General features: G+C 41.2%; 3 protein-coding genes across 3 annotated transcripts in view; all 3 read right to left on the bottom strand.

The window, feature by feature from the left end:
* Positions 1-3,771, bottom strand: part of LOC145440387 (prolyl-tRNA synthetase associated domain-containing protein 1-like) — a 193,896-nt gene extending 190,125 nt beyond the window's left edge. Inside the window, exon 1 of the mRNA XM_080317985.1 lies at positions 3,757-3,771. The gene's annotated coding sequence lies outside the window, so the exon portion shown is untranslated. The remainder of the gene's footprint in view (positions 1-3,756) is intronic.
* Positions 3,772-19,400: 15,629 nt separating this feature from the next.
* LOC145440386 (dynactin subunit 5-like) lies at positions 19,401-21,948 on the bottom strand. Its single transcript, XM_080317984.1, has 6 exons — positions 21,806-21,948; positions 21,669-21,737; positions 21,493-21,611; positions 21,323-21,434; positions 19,824-19,926; positions 19,401-19,758 (listed from the first exon to the last, which is right to left on the bottom strand). The coding sequence occupies exons 1-6, from the start codon at positions 21,851-21,853 to the stop codon at positions 19,664-19,666; spliced, it is 546 nt and encodes a 181-aa protein (XP_080174110.1). The 5' UTR covers positions 21,854-21,948; the 3' UTR covers positions 19,401-19,663.
* LOC145440382 (fructose-2,6-bisphosphatase TIGAR-like) lies at positions 21,903-23,121 on the bottom strand. Its single transcript, XM_080317979.1, has one exon. The coding sequence runs from the start codon at positions 23,119-23,121 to the stop codon at positions 22,447-22,449; it is 675 nt and encodes a 224-aa protein (XP_080174105.1). The 3' UTR covers positions 21,903-22,446.
* Between the last annotated feature and the right edge of the window lie 27 nt (positions 23,122-23,148).

The following is a 23,148-nucleotide window of genomic DNA, read 5'->3' on the forward strand; positions in this document are numbered from 1 at the left end:
AACATGTTACATCGTGTCTACCTTTCAATGTGAATCTGGAAGATCCAATGAATGCGCCGTTTCAGATGTCGGAACTTAGGGAGGCACTACAGAGTCGGAAAATCTCTTCTCCTGGACGGGATTCGATAAATTATCAAATGCTGCAAAATCTTTCGACGTCCGCCCAGACCGAGCTTCTTAAGCTATATAACATTTCATGGAGAGATGGAAAATTAGGAACTCCTGCACCAGACGCCGTCCTTTACTCGTACATGTGATTCACTATCTATTTAGTGTTTCACATGTATTTTTTATCTAAACTCAAGTGTTTCCCCATGAACATCGATATTACGTATACATTTTAGGGCTTATAATACATGAATTCCATATAGAATCAAATGCAACAAGCAACCAATCTTCGCGGTACTACTTTTAAACATCTAAAGCAGATTCAAACAAGAAAAAAAAATATTTAATATTTTTCAATTTTATTTTTAAATTTAACTACTTTTTGCCCATGACTTTATGCGCAGTTCGGTCGTGTTCGTTTCACGATCCCGTGCGCGAGTCGTATATGTGAGTTAGGGATAGGGCCTTCACACAAAACCACGTCCGAATTAAACGATTGCAATAGAGTTAATCCCAGTTTTCGGAGATCGCATGAGTCCATTTCTAAAGCTGCTCCCCGAATATATTTATAGCTTGGCTCTTGTATGCTGAGGTGTACATACCTCCTACCCATACGCCTGAGTTCGCTATTCATGATTTGTATGGCTCTGGTACGTGTAGTCATATGATACAATTTGTCGTCATTCAAGTTCTGTTCATAATGAGGGGGTTTCCCGACTGCATGGCCAATGGCCATGTATGGCAGCCAACCCCTCATCCAAGACTACCGCTCTGATACAGCCCCGCATGGCCTCTTTTAGGGTTGTAGTCGGAATATCCTGGCTCAACTCGTCCTTTAGGAGTTGTTGCACGTATTCCGGAGGCCTATACGAAGATTGGCAAGTTCAACTGCTCGGTTGCATAGCCGTTCCAATTCTGTCTTCACTTTCTTATCAGTTCCATCATACAGTTCATACGTTTTTATCGGGCCGCGACCATGTCTATAGAGGCCGTGGCGCGGTTTTGATGTCGGTGGAGAGAGGGCGAGGGTGTCTGTATTCAGTGGGGCTTCCACACTCGATTTTTTCTGCCTCTGAAGGGGCTGCGTGCCCGCATCCAACTTCACGCCGGCGGTTTCAACGCCCGACGGGGGCCCTTTTTCTGGAGAGGCTTGCATATCGCCTCCAGACTCTTCTTCATCCACAAAATTTGTAGTGTGGATGTCGACAGCTGCTTTCAATGCAATCTTCTCGGTATACGGCACAACTGCTGCGACCATGGGGCCGTCGTGAACGATTCCCACTCTTCTATTGTGGCGAATGCAGTGGCCGTTGTTTTCAGGAATCTCTTGAACATGATGTTCCTGAGAGGTGCTAGCGGGGCTTCCGCGCTCAGCACGCAAGGATTTCGGGGTCACAGCGCTCACCCGACTTAATTTTGTATCTGTGGTTCCTCCACACTTGGCGCAAAATCCTTCCGAGAGACAGGGACATCTTTGGTCCCGAGGGGCGTCAGCTGGGCTTCCAGTCTCGACGCTGTGTAACGTTGCAGCTTCCACCGACCCATCACCAGTAGCAGCGTTGCAAGTACTGCTTCCAGCTATGGTTTTTGCCGCGTCCGAATACATGGACAATGATAGTTCATATTTCACTGTAGTGGGATCCTTCAATTCTGTCGCTACTGAGGGTAGCCGTTGAACTTGCTCAATCCATTTCAGTCCGATAATGTTTAACGGGACTCCTTCAGCAGTTGCAAACGGAACCGGTAGGTTGTCCAGCTTGATGATGACGACAAAGTCGACACTGGATGATCCTCCTATATGCCGCGTAATTTCATATCGAGTGGCTGTCTTTCAGTCCAGCTTTCTGGGTAGGTAGCTTTCACAGCATCTTGGGTTATCAGGTTAGGAACACTTCCTGTATCCGCAAGAAATTGTGCACCTGTTTTTGTGTCTGGGTGCTCGAAATCTGGCTTGCCTCTTGACTGCTAGACGGCGTCAACTGCGAATGGTCCACTCCGACGCCCGAGTCTTGAGTCTGCGGAAGGCCGCGTCCCCTCTAGTCTGAAGCTGGAATTCCCGGAGTCGTTCGTACGTTTTGAGAGTTTCGCGACTGCTGGCCGTTGTTTCTGCTCGCGTCGGGCTGTCTTCCCGACCTTCCTGGGACCCTCGATCCCGTCTGCCCCCCGGGTGCAGCACTCCTTCGATAGGGGTTTCCACCAGCCATCACGGCATTAGGAAAACGGTTTGTTTTGGCTGTACGATCAGGATTTCGTCGCGGCGGTGGATTACGATTTGGTACCGGGTATTGCTGACGTCCGGTTGCTTGCGCAGATTGGGGAGGCCTGCCGGCCGGCAGGCAAGCAGCCCCGGTGGTTGCACATTATAGATATGCACTGGTGGTAGGGGTGACATAGTGTCAGCATTTTTTCCTTTACCCTCTTCTTGATCATCCTTTTAGACTGCTTCTACTTTTACTATGCACATTTTAGCTACTCAGAAGTAGACAGAAGATTTGGAATCGGGTTGTTTTAGTTTTAAATATGAAACTGTCATAGCAGGAACTTGCTGAAATACCCACATTAAGATAGGAGCCAAATACATTTTTGAATGGTGCTGTTTTGGTAATGTCATTTATAACATGACATTTATAACATTTTGCAAAGTTACGAATATTCATTTTGCAATTTCCAAAGCAACCCCTTGTAATTTACTGCTACAAGCGGAACCTCCATTGAAATATACTTTTTATTTAATTATTTATTCTATACTGGAAGTAGATACTTCTACTTCTACTAGAGTACCAATGCTCATGCTGATAACATTGACCGCATCTAGTGTCGGGCCATCCGAGGTATCAGGGAATGTACATAAAATAGAGAGGATTTATTTAAAATTTAAATGTGTTCTAAATCGGCCAGGAAATTATACTTCGTACTCTTGACTGCCGGATGGGGTTATTTTCATTGCGTTATAGCTTGAGTCTCTCCTCTCGAACACGTTCGGCTGGTCAGTGGCGTTTCGGGCGAGCTTTTTTTCTGTTCCATGATATCTTCTTTGCTGCGATGTGTTGCTTTGGACTACTGGATTCCGCGTCCAGTCCTGACGCTGCCTCCAACGTATGCTTTGTGTTTTTGTACTTGAGATGCTCAGTGCTCACGCTCACACTGCCGAAAATCGGAAATTCGGCTAATCGTCCACGTATAAGGTCCTGGTACGAGATGTCGGATGTGATACCGTCTGCTTCTGCCGTGAACTTCTCAATTTGGCGTTATGAATCCATAGGTGAGACGAGGAAACGTTAGGGGTTGTGTACCGATTGGCAATTGCAGATAGGAGGGTGCTGATCGACAATTATTCGTCTCCAGACTCTCCCCCGTCCTCTGGAACTACCGGGAAATGACATTCAACGCCGGAAGAAACGGTTGGGACCTCCAGTTTTTTATAGTGTAGCCCCAAAACGATTGCTTTGCGGGTAGTCTACACTCGGTTCAATTTACTTCACAGTGTTGAACGTCATCCCAGTTCGTTACGCTTTCTTCAACCCCTTTACGCGCCTTGTTGGTGATTGGTGGCGCGGATTGAAGTATTGGCTGCAGCTTGATCGAAGTAAGCAATGACCTTTCCAGGCCCAGAGGCTCATAATAATCAATATATGATTAAAATAAATCTTAATACAACCAAATACTCCAATCAGGTCGTGCAGATAACAATAGGGCTTCTCTATGCACATTACACATACTGATAAAAACCAGAAGTTAACCTATTTATCATCATGCACGATCTAAAATCAAAATAATTCTCCAAGGTTTGTTTTCACAATAGATGTGATGGCCTTTCCTGCCAGATACATAATATGCAAGTGATATGCCAGTAGATGCCCACAAAAGTATCAACACTCAGAGTCCAAGCCAACCAATTGGCAGATCACCAGTTCATTCATAAAAGTATCACAGTCTTTGCAGATTGCAGGTGTGTATATGTATATACCCATTTTCAGTTGAGGCATTGATTTCTTGTTGAGTCGTTTCTTCAAATTCTTTCGTGTCATATTCGGGGACAGGGAATTCCATCAGGATACGGGGGTTCGTGCGGGGCTCTGTAGTAGCGAGATTTCAAATTCCATATATCTCGAATACTGTTCTGGTTCGGTCCATCAGTTCATCGACTTCATGGACCTGTACCGACGCATTTATTCGCACTGCTTCATTTCTGTGTACCTTACAACTGTGGCTAGCAGGCGATCCTATCAATGTATGCTTGAGAGCCTTTACGGGGACATCCGAACATCACCCTATGAGCCCAAATGACGTCAGACTCTTTCAATGCCGTCGTCAATGTTTTGTGGATGTTCTGCTTCGGTGGTGGTGGTGGTGGTGGTGGTTGAACTTGGCATCCAGGCTGCCTACATGGGTAACAATTGTTCACAGCAGCTGCTATACAATTCGTGTGGGCACCACATGACACATAGATATAAAATGCATACACTAATATAAAATAACGGCAACACTTACTGCAAAAGTTCGCATGCACGAAAAATGGTGGCCCCATTTAATAGCAGCACGATCGTAAAACTGGCATGCATACGACAATTCCATATAAGCATCACTCTAATTTCGACACATTTGTATCGCAAACCATAGGTTTCAGTTCCGTACTGGTGATGGAAGGGCTACGCCTCACTATACATAGACACGCCAATCAGATTATCCAGCCAAGCAAATATACCACAAGTTATGGCGAGCTCATTCCAATCAACCATCCGAAACTGCCCACTCTTTTCCAATCTTTAGATTTTGATGGTATTTAAGTTTTTTATATATCATGACCAGGCAAGCTATTCCCTGCTAGGCATAATACTTATATACTTTTATATTTGATTTTCGATTTCAGGGTCCATCCACTCTTACATAGGGGCGGGAGGATATAGCCCAAATCTGCATTTACTCATATAGGCTCGACTCCAGTGTCAAGAATGCCATCGTCTTAGCTCAATGAACACAGCTATCGTGCCAAATATGGCGCCCTACTTGTGATATTATTCTTGACCAAGTATTATTCAGCATTACTTTCATCGAATTCTCTCTATATGGAAGGCAACAGAATTATAATTATATTATTTAACACAAGCAAGATAGGGTGGTTACATATCTGTCGCTTTCGCAACGGCATATTCCTTATTATAGCAGCTTCGTATGGGTAGCTAGGTGATTCATAGATCACCCCTAATCGTTTCAGTTACTATAGCCTTCTTCATAATCTAGACATTATGGTGCTACCTTCTTAGCTTTTAGGTGGGGAGGTAGACCTTATCGGAATCCTAATGAGACCGTGTCGATTTCATTAATATATACATAACTACATAATTGACTCATATCATCATTATTTCATTTTTGTTAGTACACTGATATATCACAAAACAAGCGAATTCCAAGCATTCCGTTTACAGTACATATATTACACCATTGCTATACATTAGGTAGTACATTTGTAGTGCTTAGGGTATATGCATTATAATTCTCAATTAATAAAATATCAGTCGTTATTTTTAGGATTAGCTAGCTTCAGGTTTGCAATTAAAACTAGCATCATTTTTTTCAATTACAATACATGATACAAAATTATGGAAATTAACATATATAACTATAGTAATCTACAAAAGGAATTTCAACTCAATCACGGCAATCTACCCAGCATTCACCTTCAAGGTGAGATATTCATGTCCAGTCCAGTTTTATTTCCCGAGTTGACGCGTATGCAAAACTCTGCACTACGGCATTCAAAAGGGGGTATAAATGATTCTCTTTGCCTAAATAATTGTCTTAAAAAAAACTTTTTTGTTGGCCTAACAGGCTCATTTTTTTGGACGAATATATTTATATATAATTATATTTTTTTGTGAAAATTTTATCTTTTTCTAATCGCCATAATGTTAATGTTCTACATACATGCATCAATTTTTATTTTTATATCATTTTCATTTTCTGACGGATACCACAAAATATTTACAACGAAGTTACTCCCCCTTCTTTTAATTAGCGGAGGTTGCCATGAAGCCAAGCTATTCCCTAGTGTCAAGGCAGTATGGAGAATCTGAGCATGGTTTTTCCTCAAACAGAATTATTTATTTTTCAAATGGCGACTAGGCGCAGCGTCTGGTAATCAAAGTGCGCTGCCTCCCTTTGGGAGTGGGGGTAATAAAGGGCATTATGATTACACTCAATTCAGTATAATAATAGTATCTCTACAAACAAATAGGTTAGTGCGCAGTCGGACTAAATATAAGCCGATCACTACAAGTATCATGATGACAAAATGCTCGATACCAACTGCAAACAATTAGAATAGTACATAACTCATTATTAGCCAATCAATAATATCATATGTGCGCCATAAATTACATTTATAGATATGAAAGGTTAATTCATACGGGTGTTGACACAGAAAATATTTCGTCTCAAATAGGGGAAGTGTCACATAAATTCAAACCTTTAGGCAGGGTAGTTCGGCGTTGTTTCTGGTAACTAACGCCATATCGCGTTGCCACAAATAGGGATCATTAACAGAATTTAAACACGAAAAGTAAGGCATATACCAACATATAGGTTTATTGTCCACCCTGGCTACGGGGTGTATTCAGTATTATGGGGTGTTTTTGTATAGGATCTCCAATTTGCTAGATCAATTAAGACTAAATACTATTAGCACGTTTACTGACCAATTATTTTCTTTTAACCTGTGCTAATACAGCAGAGCTTACGCAAAGTGTGGGAACGTCATAATAGTGTTACAAGCTGGCGAGTATTTCTAATAATAGGGAGTCACATTGGTTTCAAAATATATCACCATCTTTGAGGCGCAATAGATTTTGAGTCATGACAACTCTTGTGCTTAGCCAAATAAGTAGGTGGTTCTGAGCATGCCGAGTCGGGTTTACAAAAGCGTTATCAACCACAATGATCCGTTGCACTATGTTAGCTGATCAGTATACAGACTGGGTACCTGGTTATCCTCAACAGGGAACGAGCACAGATTTAAATGTTGGGAAATCGGTAGTGTCAATAATCACGCATGCGCAAAACTGCTAAATTGAGTGAAGCCCTAACATATATAGAGTAGAGCCTGAAGCATTAGAAATTGTAAAGACAAGTCGATATGACGCAGCACCAAAATCGCATGCACATTGCACAATGCACATTCATCAGATACCGTTCCGAAAACACACTATATGCCTACGAAAGTGTAAAGGCATAAGCATTATTTATTCGATTTTAGCCATGCACGAAGCTTGCTACAAGTGAGCACCAAACACTGTGGAGTGCGGATAATAGACATTCCATGAAAAAGAGTTACGCACCGCAAGCCAGATTACTCAAACATCATTGTAGCCCGAGCAGAATTTAGCAATACTGAATAACGAGTTGATTTTGAACCGCGTATTTCAACCAATTTCAAATCACTTATCACCGTTTTAAACGCCTTGCACATATGTCACGGACTATAGCGCTTTTCAAGCGTATCGCATCCGCACACTATTTTAGGCAATATATTGATCGGAACAGAGATTATTAGCTCGGGGGCAATGAATGCGTATGTTTTGGCTTGATCATAGGTTATAAGTGCGCCACCAATATTTTTACGGAAGGTCTACATCTATTTGGTAGCGAACTTATTGAAATTGTGCATAGGCTTGATAATTACCACTAGCTGACGCCGTGAATCTAGTGTTGTTCAGAAAAGTTTATGGAGCTGACACAGAATCAACTTTGGCGAGATCTAGCGCAATTCCACTTGCGTCACGCACGATTTAATGCGAATTGATTTTACGACTCCAATATCGCAGTGTCGTGTAATCTGATCCCAACAGCACAAATGCGAGCCGCAGAAGAAAATCAGGTGATCCATAAAAAATACGAACTTGGAATTGGGTACGTCTCTCGAAAGAGCGTCGTTTATGGCACGCCTAGGCGAGTCCAACATTTCGACAATCCCGATGTGAGGCCAAGAAATCAAAGCATGCAACGAAATGACCAATATTAGGGCGACCATTCTTTGATATACATGAGAAATTCAAAAATTATATCGTTGGTTAAAAAAATTTTCAAAATTCTGTACGTAATTCAAATTTGCTTTGCAAACAACATTTCGTTTCTTACGTAGAGATTGCAGCGGCTGTGACCCTATCCTCTCGCTTTTTTAGACCACACCCTGCAGCCTATTTTAGGGTCTTATGTTTTCCCAAACTTACGCCCATAACGTAATTCTGAATCTGAAATTTGACGGCTTGACGGACATTGTTTCTCATAGTACATTGGTGTTTCGCGACATCTCAGCAAAAGTGTTATTAAGTTGCGGTCTTTAAAATACGATGTTCGACAACATGGTTGGTATTGTTGCCAAGGTATTTCGTAAGGACAGCTAGTTCCAACACAAAATGCAGAGACCAACCTTATTTGAACAATGCCTAATTTAAATACTTGAATGCAAAATTTTGTCAAGATTAAACTCTTAATGTTAATGAATGCAAAAATTATGCATTTATTTAGTGCAAAATCTACCGTTTTTAAAAAAAAAAATCAATAACAATTGTCCCTCCCAAAGATACATCATCATTAATATTAGACACCAATTTTCAAAGACTTACGCTCATTGATAACAATGATGAATCACACCATAGGGGTCAGGAAAGGACAAATACTATATAGCAATATCTGCAACTACAAATATCAATGACGAAATTCATATATGGATTCGATAAATCGCAGTATTTACTCATGACATGACTTCTCTCGGTGCGCCCAAGCCGATACGAACAAACACATTAGTCCTTACTTCATCGGACACGGGTCTTTTAACATGGGATATCTGGCGTCCAGTTACTTCACAACCGAACACTGGAATACGGCAGTAGGCTATATTAATAAACAGAATATGGCCATACAAAGAGAAAAGTTGGCCACCCCTGGTTTAGGGAGTATAGGGATGCTCTCAATATGCGTCAAATCAAATTCAAACCGAGGCCGTAAATTAGCTGCAAATCAAAACATGCGTATGCACCATTATTTATTATACCGTTATTACATTTGGATTTCTAAGTAACACGACACATGATGCCACCTTCCTTAATTATACGATCTAGTTTTAATAGCCACATCGTTACTTGGATAGAAATCGGATTAAAGATCTTGATATACACATATTTCCCAATTCTGAAATTTAGGCTTGTTGAAGCGACTTGCTTGCAACCGAGAACCTTGATTTCGCCAAAATATTTCAAAGTCTTGATCTAAACCCGGCCATGACGCAATTCTGAGCGTCCCAAGAAAAATTGAAAGTAACGCCCATGTAGGAATTTATGACGTAACAATTGAAGTTACAATTTAGTCACTGTTTCCATGCACAGTCAAGTTCAAATCTTGTTCGTTGCCCGTGTTACGACATTCAATCTATACCCTTGTTTCAAGCCAAATCAGTTAACTCCTCTTTAGGGAGGTGACTCAAGTCAATTTCTTAGTCAAATCAACATAAATTTCCAAAATAGAAGACATGACTCAAGGTCAATAGATTTTGCAGACAAATTAACCCAATACGATGGACTGCCGATCCATTTGCGAGTTAGTTTACCAATTTAAAGCTTGTTCCAATCATAATGCACAACAACATGCTCAAATTGCATATTTGTTAAATTCAAATACTATAGTGGGACGGTTCCAAATCTTATAACAGGCTCACATAGAAACTCTGGTCAAGGTGAATGGCGATAGCACACTATGGTAAAGTCCTAAATTACAGAACAATTAGGCCATCCAACACTATTATACTCGCAAGACCGCTTCCCCAGTTATGAAGGAAACATAGCACTTACTGTTATCACCATTAATTAAGACGTATACAAAATAGTTCATCGCGTGTACGGCTCTAAAGCACACGCACCTTGTTGATTCTGAAAGCTAAAAGAGTAGATGTAAGAATAGCCTTGTGAGTTGAATCGATAATTTCACAATAGTGCAGACTGCCTAGTGCCCATACATCTGATACAGGATTCCTTGCTCGAGTTACGATACTCACTTAGATATTGAAGCGATTCTGATCACTCTATGTTTTTATTTGATGTAGCTGACCTCAAATCTTTGCTCATATATATACGCAAAACAAAATAATTTTCCAACAGGTAAGTAGTTTTCAACCCATAGTTATCTCGGTCTCGTAGCTATGTAGGCTATATCTAGACCAGGCTGATCCATTCCAAGTCCTTATTCTACGTCTACTTGTAATGATAGGACAATACGCATAATACCAATGGTATACATTAGTACATAAAGACGAGTACAGGAATATACAGTCATACACACATATGAATGTGAATAAGTCAACCTCAGTTTCTCCAAGCTTTCATCTGAGTATAACTATAAAGATAGACGATTAGGTTGTTATCTAACTACAACCTAAGTATATACTGATGAAGAAGTTAACGTACAAATGCTTATATGCCTTCAGAGTAAGGAATTGCGCCATCGTTAAAAGGGTTTGGTGGAGGACAAGATAATCGTTCTGCTATTTTGCGAAGTCAATTACCGTACCCAGCGCCCCAGGAAACTGTCACGAAAACTACTACATTCCTACATAAGAAATTAGTATCCGGATGGCCAGTGGTATTTCCTTTCCAGAAATTGCACGTTGCAGTAGTACCGGAATGTTTCTACTCTCACGGCATGCCGTGAGCGCTTGCCTTCCACTTATGACCCTCCCAAAAACCGCACACACAAAAAGAATATTACAACATGGGTTTCCCATATTTAGTGGTGGAGCGTTTTCGCCGCGCACGCGATAAGAATGACATAAGGCAGAACATTAGCTGCAAACTCGATTTTGCAGTACTTTGTTAAGACACGATTGCCGTCACAGATTTATTGCCCGTACTACACAGACTTGGCGCATAGCAGTATAAATATTACTCCGGTCTACTGCACGAAACCTGCGAACTATATCAGTTTTTGCCCCGTTTTCTAGAATACGATGGTGGCGTTACTAACTTACCAACAACGACAATCCGAGCACAAAATCGCAGTATCACGTTCAACGATTACAGTATGACGTATTAAATTAATATGTTTTACACACTCCGTGTGGCGATTTCCATGGAGGAAATCATTATTTAAAAATTTACATTTTGATCGAAATATGTTGGGCAGAACAAGTACTGCCTCGACCATGCAGGATCGTTACCCAGGCCGGATGGCTGGCACCATATGCCTTGTACGATTTAAACTTTAACCGAGGTGATATTGAGTTTCGCCATGCGTCCAAAAAGAACTAGTGAACCAAGGGAATTATCCTCACAACCAATTTATAGCAAGCAAGCAAGCATTCATGTATCAATTTAGCCCACGACCGCAGAAACGAGTGCGACACTTTTACAAATAGTTTAATCAGGCCGATGAATGATAATGCCGAGGTAAAGTGGACTCACGTCACAATGGTCAATTCAAGTTAAGAGCCTTTATTAATTGGTAAACGGGCGTCCGGAAGTTAAAACCGAATTTAGAGAAATTACAGATCTTACGCGTAGAGGCAATTTACTGCCTGAATACCCAGTATGTGCATGTGCGCCAATACTTTTGCATTTTAACATTCAATATTACCTCACGTGTACGTACAGCCTCATTGCGCGATGTTTGCATCACTTTTGTCATTACGGAGTGCTTTATACCGCACGCAAATGACGATAGTAACTATCGCATTTAATTCTGATCTATCGTATACGGTCAACCATAGACGGGAATGTCAAAGTCGATTTAGCGTCGCGGGCCGGACCAAAACCTTGATCGTTTGAGCCGGCCCAGTCCAATCAAGCCTGATATCTACCTATAAAACTAGACATATGGTCATAAGTTCAATTTAAAGTTCATGCACACAGACGGATTACAGAAACACGGGCTCTATTCTAGCAATACGTTCCCGAGAACACATTTTCGAAGCAATCATACTATCGGGTTGTTGTTCTTTTCATGCTAGTCGTTTTCCGAGTAATGACCTAAGATGTCCAATGTCCATATACGTCACTAGTAATCGCTATTATGCCTTTCAATCATTCCGCGCTTGTGTGTTTATTGCGTTAACGAGACACCATCCACATTATCATTATTAATACAACAATTATGGTAGCTTAGGTAACATTTTGAAACTACTCCCAATTGCTCACCACCGATGAAAGGTTTCTTACGATGTATGTGTTCCCCTTCATTTGTGATACTTTCGAGATGCTCGTCATGTAGCTGGTTTTCTTTAGCGATAACGGTAAAGCTGAGGTCAATTGACGTATATTTCGTGGTGCAAAATTCGCGTGATTCAGGGGTTGTCGTAGTCAGCTCCTGCATCGAGTCGCCCTTCTCCGTTCGTCGCCATTCGATTGACATGATATTAGCTCGGTCGGGAAGAAAACCGGAGTGGTTGGTATATATACTTTTGCCGAAGTCCGCCATTGCGTCACCAACAATTTCCACGGGTGCAGGTTACCTGAAACGAACTGCTTAAACCATAAAACATGTCGCCATTTTAGATTTACATTGCTATATGTGAAAAGCACATTCTCGTGGGGACTATATCTGACCGTCAGTTCCAGGCGTGTCTGTTTAGTTCAGTTCTGTTGTGATTGGCGTCTGTTGCATGAATAAACTCCCACATTGTTGATTCGTCGTATTGGTATGTTCGATATTAAGACGACAAAGTTACACGTATTTGTATGATATTTCCTTTTTAACCGAGCGCATAATGTTGCCGGCATGCCTCTGCACAAAATGTTACATTTTTAGGTTTGAAGGTTTGTTCGCAAGCGCCCACTCCAGTCGTCATTTCTGGATATGGCAAATCCACGTTTTAACATCCTAGGGCTTATAATACACCTGTTCCATATGGGTCGTACTACTCAATCCACCCGCTAATTCCCATTTATGTGCAACATTTACACTTATATAGTGCAACACTTCAATATCTACACTCAGTGTTCCCATTATACCCCGTTACTATTTACGGCCTTTTCTACACTTGTACTGAAAATTACCTAAATCCTGGAAACATGCTGTAGTAGTTCCTATCCTAAAACCACGAAAGGATCCTTCTGAAGCGGGATCATATCGACCCATCTCATTGTCCAGCCATCTTTGTAAGGTTATGGAAGTGATGATAGTAAATAGACTTCAGTGGTTTCTTGAGGCGAACGATCTTCTTCATTACTCCCAGTCGGGTTTTCGTCACGATCGCAGTACCCTAGACCATATACTTCGCCTACACGACACCATATATAAGGCACTGAACAATCAGAGATCAGTAGTTGCAGTTTTTCTCGACATCGAGAAAGCCTACGATATGGTATGGCGAAATGGTTTGCTCTATAAACTGTCTGCCCTCGGCGTACATGGGAGGTTGCTGAAATGGATATCAGATTTTCTGCGTGACAGATCGTTCTCGGTTCGCATTGGTTCTTCGCTATCCACCCCATTTCAACTTGAAAATGGTCTTCCGCAAGGAAGCTCTATAAGCCCCATCCTCTTTGCAGTAATGATAAATGATTTGGCACCACATGCAGGTGGGAAATGGTCTCTTTGCTGACGACTGTGCAGTATGGGACAGTGAGTTGTCGTTAACTGACGCAGTGGCGGAAGTTCAAAAATCATTAGACGTGATACACAGATGGTGCTCAGATTGGGGTTTCAAGATCTCTACTGACAAGTCAATTGCAGTGATATTCACCAGAAAAATTAAAGTTGGTCATCATACGCTAGATTTTGGTGGAGTTCCGTTGAGATTTGAAGATAAAGCGAAGTATTTGGGAGTCACATTTGATAGAAGACTAACATACAAATATCACATTGAAAATATTGCCTCGAAATGCACAAAGCGATTGAATATGATACGACTCCTAACCGGCACTTATTGGGGGGCAAGTCGATCTTCTCTGTTACAGTTGTATCGAGCGATGATTAGGAGTACAATCGATTACGCAATGCCAGCATACTTTTTTGCCGCGAAAAAACATTTGGATGGACTGAATATAATACATAATCAAGCTCTGAGGCTCTGCTGCGGTGCAATGCGAAGCACTCCGATTTGCGCTTTAGAAGCCGAATGTAACGAGGTGCCACTTCACACCCGTCATTTACACCTCTGCCTTAATTATCGCTGTTTTCTTCTGGCCCATTCCGCCGACAACAATCCAGCATCGGAATTATTAGATGATACCTGGCACGAAATATACGGTTTGACAAATCCAAAATTTCGAACTTTCAACCTTATCTCAAAAATCGACTTGCTCCAACAATTCACAATAGATACGTATCGACACACAACTGTGCAACCATGGAAAATTCCTGTTCCCTGCGTAGATTTTCATCTACTGCATTCCAAGTGGTCCGATACTTCATTTGAACAGTTACGTCAGAATTCCTTGTCATATATAACAGAAAAATACATTGGATACGACCATATTTATACGGATGGCTCAAAAAACGACTTCGGAACGGGATGTGCAGTGTATATCCCAAACCACGTGTCGATAACCAAACGATGTTCCTTGTATTCGTCAAGCTTCACAGCTGAACTAACTGCTATCTCCGAGGCACTGAAGTGGATTTTAGAAAACGGTTCGTATGACAAGAAATATTTACTACTGTCGGACAGTTGCAGTGCATTGCAGCATCTACAAAAAGCGCGTTTCCGAAGGATGAGTAAAGTATCAAATGAAATTTCAACTAATCTACTTGAGCTTAAATTCCAGAAAATACATATTATCTTCGTTTGGATACCAGCACACGTCGATATTAAAGGCAACGAGACGGCAGACCAATTGGCAAAGTCCGCAGCAACGTCATCTGAAGGGCGGAATCCTACAAATACAGTTTTGACAAGGCATGAAGCTAAGCAAGTCATACTGAAATATTGCAAGCAAATTTGGAACCAACATTACCTCGAAGAAGATAAAGGCTCTCATTTCAAACTTTTTCGTGAATCCCTTCATCATAGTACACCAAGTCTTGAAAATCGCATTTGCGACCGAATATTATTTCGATTGCGCTCAGGTCATTGCGGACTGAACGCACACTTGTTTAAGATTGGAATCGCACCATCGCCACATTGTAGCTCCTGCAATGAGCCTGAGACGGTTGAGCACTTTATGTTAGACTGCCCCTCGCATGAATTTCATAGAACGTTCCTGCGCCGTGCTTGTGTTTGTATGAATATTCCATTTCGCCTCGTGAACTTACTAACAGATCCAAGCATTTTAAAATACGTGGTAGAATATGTGCTGAGTTGTGATCGATATATTTGAATTGCTGCTAAATTAAAATTTAGTAATGTCGTGGCGCACAAGACCTGACGGTGATAGGCGCCACTCTTTTTCTTCTTCCAACAATAAATACGAACCGGTAGAAAGAAATGTTATGAGAGAAAATTTTGGATTAATTACGAATATGGATTTTCGAATTTTACCGGCTACCTCGTGATATTGTTAGAGTGTGTGAAAATATGATTCCTTGCAAATTTGGCTTGATTCCAATTGGAAGAAGCGAAGTTATTACAGTATAGGATATTTTGGATATGAAAAAATAGCCGGCTAACTACTTGTATGTAGGCTAATTATATTATATGAAAGAATTTCTCACTAAAAATACTCCATTAATTTTCGAATCCAAAATTTTGTCCTCGCATATCATTGATTCTACTTTTTAAAATTTAGCAAGATACAGTGTTCTTTCAATGCAGCGTAACAATTTTATGAAGTAACCATCCAGTAAAATAAAACAGAAGTTATTTTTGAACAGCCTTATTGTACAAACATCACACAACATTAGCCATTCGTTATTCTCACATGCACAATGCGCATACCTAAAAACGTCAAATGGGCGGAGGGTGTCGTGTGTTTTCACAAACGGCAGATCAAATCAATATAAGGAGTTACACTTCAAAAATACCAAAGGGGAAAGGGGATCCTCAGATATAACAAATCGGCATGGCCTTAGAATTAATACACATCTACTGAATACACGTTGCACTGGTGCACTAGATGCAGGAATTCACAAGCATTTTGAACCTCATTGAAAAGCATTGGATACTCATTCTTTCTAGTCGCCCTAAAATGCAAAGAATCATTGCCTTCGAATCTACACATGAGCTTATCAGTCTCTTCCAATACTTGACCATCTGAGTCATTGCATTGGCCCTAATTTAACTTTGCTTCGATTATTTGCTTGTATAAATGGAAAGTCTTGAGTACTTTGATTGCGGAGGATTTATTATCTCTTCATCACTGGATGATTTCGTACAATGCATTGCATTGCATGCATTGCATTGCCTGTTGCTTTTTACGGCGGCATATCTGATATCAGACGAGTGCAACGAAAGCAGTGATGACGAATAGCGATGTCGGCAGAATTCGTCAGGTGCGTTGATCTAACAATTACGAGTTGCAAATTTCTTCGTCTTCAAGTCATATCAAATAAGCCGAGTCAATGACTTGGGCCGAGTCATGCGTAATGACTCGAGTACAAGTCGAGTCAATCCAAATATTGACTCGAATTGAGTCGAGTCATTTTCCCGTTTCAAGAAAGTGATTCGAGTCAAGTCGAGTCACAAAAAATCGTGACTCGAGTCTGACTCGAGTTATTACAACCCTGCATTGCGCCATACCCATAACGAATTAAACTATGCAGTCTGCACATTGCACAATGCACATGTACAAGTTTACGAAACAGATGATTACAAATTGGAAATCGCATACCAAATCAGAAGTCTCCAACATAAAATACCATGGGGTTTCGGGCTAGGCCTACTCATCTGCCATCCCTTATTTACGCTAGAAAATCGTTACTGGAGTGAATGACGATGATGCGCAGTAATGAATTCCAATTAGCATGTATACTCAATAACACTTTCCAATTTCGCGGATCGATTGAAGAACTATCACGAAGGAACGAGTATTTGCTCATCCGATTCATAGCAACGATGAGATGGAATTTCTCGGCCCGTGCTCGTCATATCGACATGTGCCACGAAATCACGTTTTTATCCTCTGTCCCATTTCGCGTAACACATAGTGATCATTATTTTCGAACCGTATACAATTGGCCAACAAAGTTGTGCTGATGATGAAATTCCGGGTATGCCGAATATTCACAACATTCACAGGCATATTTCGAATACCGAGGTTCGGTACTCATGTATGAAAATTGAACATACGACTGCTCTACTGTTAAATCCCCAGGAACAGGGTTAGTCGGAAAAGGTAGCGCCAAAGAAGCAAAGATTTTTAATTCGCGAAGTTCTGCTGTTGAATTATGTGAAATCAGCAGTTATGGTTGTTGCATATATAATAGCATCTTATGAAATACGTCGGAGCCGGAGCTACCCCTCAAATAACTGGCTCCAGCTCCGGCTGAATTCTATGTAGAGCTCCGGTAAAAATACACGATTATGGGGCTCCGGCTCCAAAGCCCTGCTTCCAGGGCCGCGAGCTGGTGGAAATCGTACAGGCTCGGGTGGCTGAAAGGATTTGAAGCCCCCCGTAAGTTGGGTATTATCACCCAGTGGGGGTACAAGACCAACGTTTTTTTAGGGGCGGGCTGACGAAGTGCTGTTACAGTCCTGGTGGGGAATGAAGGCTCGGAATAAATCTGAAGTGGCGAATGAAGACAAAAAGGTTGGGAACTACTGTATTATAGGGAGCAGAGCGCCACAATACCAAAAATCGTATCACGAAATATGACGTCACTGGCATAACTAGAATATGAACGGGGCCACGAGTAAAAGTATAGCCTATATTGCAGTATGGCAAAGCATTCAGAGGTGGTCAAAGTCAAAGATATAGCTACTCAAGTAGAAGTAAAATGTAGGACACAAAAATCTACTCAAACACGAGTATAGAATTAGTCCTATTAAAACTACTTGAAGTAGAATTGACTGACTTTAAATCTACTCAAGTAAGTAACTAGTTTCGAAAACGGTCATGATACGTTCGCATGGACCTTCAAAAAAGCTGCAAATTCAGCTATGCGAAAATGTATATAGAGCGCATGATTTATATTGATGTATCCGAGGAGGTATCAATTTTCGACAGAATAAGCATTTATCCGCATTCTGGGATGCAAATGATAGCATCGATACGGAAATACGTTACTAATCCTTTGTTTACTCGAACACCCGTTTTAGAAATATAATGGCATCACGCCCGCCCCCATATTTTAAGGCCCGTAGTCTAGTCGAAGCGCAATACGGAGAAGTTGTATCGGATACGATGTTAACATTTTGTGCGATTAGTAGGCCTATACGTTTATAAAAATATGGAGGGTCGTAAAAATGCCATATTGTGTGGTTTTATTTTCGGAAAATAGAGGCAATAAGTATATGATATTGGGAGTTGAATGAGAAATACAAATACTACTTCTAAAAAAGTGGAAAATATATTCCATGTCTTTTGCCCAGAAAGTTTCAACGGTGGTCTGCTAAAACAGGCCTAAAGCTCAAAAAAGTCAGAGTCCACATTCCCAAATTAGGACACGCCATAGGCTGCTAGACTGCAATATGATAATTGCTACATTGCGAAATGCTATTTTCAAACGTTATGATGGGCCAAAGCCTATATATTTACTGTGATGAAATAATTCATATGGGCGACAATGCGGTGTAAGCGGAACAACACAACCCACTACCTAAATTATATCCACCGTTACTTTCGTGAAAACATATTTGACACTCCATATCTACTGCGGGCGAAGCGCGACGAAAATTCTGAGCTTTACTCAACTTTCATGAAAATTAAATGTTGGTAGGCCTACTCCGTTAAGACAGTCCCGACATTCCTTCTAAAGGCTATCTTTCTGATTGGAAGATTTAACTACTTCTACTTGACAAACGGAAAATAGCGAAAAGTAATAAGTAGATCACAAAATACTATGAAGTGGAAATAGCGGGAAATTATATCTACTCAAGTTCCTCTAGTGGAAAACTACTTGAGTACTTCGAAAAAGTAGAAGTACTTCATGAATGATTGACCACCTCTGGTAGCACTGCACATAATAGTATACTTTCATTAGCCATTTTGCGGTAGCTGCGAAGATCGACGCACCCTTCAATTTAGCAAGTGGTTTATACAGGTTCCGCGTATGTATATATGATCCGCGATAGCGACGTCTTACAAAACCCAAGAACGAAAGTGGGTCGAGCTGGCAGTTCGCTGCGAATCAATTCACGACTGTTGTACTTGCTATAGTCTTCTTCCGTGCTCTTTGATTGTACGAGTAGGCCTACCTAATCGTCCTAATAATGAAAATAAAATCCGGATTTTATTTGTGTCAATAATGAAGATTCAACTTCATATATAGGTACACTGTAAAGTTATTGATGATAGACGAAAAAGATTTATAATCAAAGAAATATTAGCCAAGGTCAAGTCCGGCTGAACGTACGAATAGAACCAAGCCACCGAACACCACGCACGGTTTCGCTACGCATGCAACAGTTCGATGTCAGACACGTGTCCCGAGATTAGGAGATTGCGCTATGTATTTGCCTAAAGCACGCAGCAGATCAGCATTGCTCGGGTATAAACTTCCTGTAATATTGAGACGTGGCGTCGACCATAAGGTCGACCGTGCACTCCGGCAGTTGAGCAACGCATCTACCTGAAAAGGAATTTTGAAAATGACAATAACCAAGTCAATCAGACATCGCACAATTAAGGCCATACCCGGGGAGCCAGCATACACGCAAAACGGAGGCACCACAGTTTCCGGGGCAATCACTGTGTTGTCGGCAATCATGCAACAGTCCTTCAATACTGATTTTGTACCCTGCAAAAGTCAGTATCAGTTTATTAATATTTTCATCATTTCAAAACGCTAAATAACTGCGATAAAATGAAAAGATAGGAAAGTGTCGAAACGACTTGGAGTAGTCTTTGAAATCAGACACCCACATGGCCTAGGCCAGTGGTTCTTAACCTTGGGGCGCTGGCGATTTTGACGGGAGCGGAAACGCTCAGGGGGCGCGCTGGGCTCAGGGGGGCGCTGAAGAAAAATGGCTTCGCAGTAGATGATGTGGTAGGACATATCCTCAATGAGTATTCAGAGCAAATTAACATTCCACAAAACATGTCAAATCCCTAAAGGTTTGGTCGCGCTACGCGACAATGTTTGCTACATTTGTTTTCATAAATGTAGTGGGTTATTATAATTCATGTATAACTAAATGCGCGTACTTTTAGACGGCCAATTCCCCATTAAACACTGCCGTCACGCTTGCTAGGGATATTTTCAACAAAACGTTTCTAACTAGGTATTATATCCAGCAACGCGTGTGAAAATCGAAGGAGGCAATGTATATCAATTTTGAGAGTGAGAGCCCCTTGTACATAAAATAAAGTTTGAAGCTTTGTGCACGAAATGAATAACTAAATATACTTGTATTTGAGAGCTACGAAATTAAATCGTCAGCACGATAATTTTTGAAAGGCGGCGCTGGAGGAAAAAAGTTTAAGAACCACTGGCCTAGGCGATGCAAAAGAGGCACTGAATGCACACTGAATGAAAAGTAAAGCTGAGAATATAAAAGGCAAGCGACAAAGTGAGGTGGCATGTGGCGGAAGGCGAGATCGATATACTAGGTCGTGGTCCGGTAATCTCGAGGGCTGACTAGTATCCATTTAGAAGAGATTGCTTATATTTCGACATGAATGTGGACATGTCTAGTAAAATTAACGCCCCAAATTTCTACTCAATTACACGCAGAAGTAGCAATTTCGAAACTACTACAAGTGGAAGTAGAAAAATGAAAGGTCTGAAAAGTACTCAACTTGAGAAAAAGTAGATTTAGTCCAGGGATTACATTCTTTGTATCAGTTAATCAACATGGCTACGTTCGAAAATGCAGGGTGCGACCAACGCATGAGACTATACAAATGGTATAATTTTTAAAAACACATACAGTCACCTTGATGGATGGGGCTATTTCATGCAGTTCTTATGACAATTACACTTATAAAACTGATGCATTTTACTTTACTTTACAAAAACTAAATTGAAAAAACGTAACCTTGCTTTAAAACTGTTCAAGTAGAAGTAATATAAAAACCATTGGTGTAGGCTACCTCCCAAAAAGTAGTGGTACTTCACTACTGACTACCTCTGGGAAAAGTAAGGATCATTCACTTGAATTGCCAGTAATCCACAAAAAATAAAAGGCAATTACTATGACACAATTCTTCCCGATGTGGACGTAGGAGCCGATATTCTGCGAACTTATAACCGTATCTTCGTCGATGACAACGTGATTGCCAATAACCGACGGGAAGAAGGCGGCCCTGGAAGCAACCATTCGAAACAAAATCACACCAAACACGATGAACATCATCGCCCTACCCCTTGCTGAATTTCTTGAAAGGAGGACGGATTATCGAGCGGCTTTTGATGACGCAATTTGTGCCGACCCGAACATTACCCAGATCGCCTCTGATGATGCAATCGTTCTGTACGATCGTCTGTTGGACGAAACGGAATTTTTACAACGCTCGTGCAGGGCAAAATTCCAAACGTACCTTTCCGTTTAAAACAATATTTTGACTACCGCAGAGAACGCTCTTGCGGCTTACTTTATTGCCGGATGCCTGAAAGAGTTTTAAACCAATTTCTCACGCAGAACTACCAACGGAGCGGCAGAAAATCGGTAACTCACAGTTTCGATGTAGTTTGATTTAACATAGTACGTTTCGTCCAATTCCATGTTGATGAATAGGTTCCTTTTAGCGGCAATCAGAAAACCGGTTGTTCAACTGTGCAGTGTACAGTACACAGTAATGCCAATTAAAAAAAGAAAAGGTGAAAGTAGTCAAGTAGAAATAGGAAATGAAAAGTGCCTAAATAGCTTCAAACGTGGATTTGGTCGAGGGGTCACACTCTTTTAGCAGTTCATAGCAGGAATTTACTTTTGAAATTGCGGGGTGCATCTTTGATACTGACGCCAACGACTACTCACACTACTAATCGGTGCAATTTTTTTTAGATATATTCAGCTAATTCGCCCAGTTGACTGCATCATTTCAGTCAGTAATACATACATGTATCAAAACTATTTGCTACATCACCAAATCCAAAGTGAAAAGAAAAAGCAAAGTTGCCTAAAACTGTTAATCACAAGTGGAGGTAGTCTGAAAAATACAACACCTGAGTTAGGGCAAGTACGGTAGGCACAAACTACCGACCACCTCTGGTTAAATATCAGCATCTGGGATGCGCCGGATTATAAATTTAAAACATAAAGAATAGGATATCTTTGAATCTGGTAAAGGGCAGGGATAATCTATCAGAATATAGCGATTACGAGCTTAAATGTCTACTGTCGTTGAGACACATACACTCGATCATTATTTTACCGCCGTCTAACGTAACGTCAAACTTCGATCTACAAGTGTTAAGCGAAATATACCCGGGATTAGCGCCCCGCGGAAAAGAACACCCGTATACTTTTTCGAAACATTTAAAAAGACATGCCAGGAATCCTCCGTGTGATACAACGAGTACATTTGTGTTTCCGGAACTTTCTAATTCTTCGATCTTGCCGCATAAATCTTTGAAGAAATCACCTGCTCGCTTTTCCACGTCTTTGAGCGATTCGGCGCCTTGCGGCAGGTTCGTCTCTTCCACATCTTGAGAAGGGAAAGCGAAATGTTGCAGCTCGTGATAATACCGGCCTTCCATGACGCCGAAAGTTCTTTCACGTAACATGCGATCGTAGGAGACTTCCACGTTGGAGTCGACATTTTTTTCAAGTATCTTCGCGCAAGTTTGCTTGGCCCTTGTCAAATCGCTTGATAAAACCAAATCAAACTTTTCGTCCTTCAAAACTTTTCCTAATTTCTGCGATTGAAGCTTTCCTGTCGCGTTGATTGAAGAATCCACGCCTTGTCCTTGCACGATACCGTCAACGTTAGCATCGGTTTCTCCATGCCTCACGCATGTCAACGTGAAATGACATAACTGCTGCACTGCCATAGACGACTTCACCACCAATGATTAGTA

The sequence above is a fragment of the Botryllus schlosseri genome, chromosome 6 (assembly GCF_051294905.1).
Source record: "Botryllus schlosseri isolate E-star chromosome 6, Bs_hap1, whole genome shotgun sequence".
Classification (NCBI taxonomy): domain Eukaryota; kingdom Metazoa; phylum Chordata; class Ascidiacea; order Stolidobranchia; family Styelidae; genus Botryllus; species Botryllus schlosseri.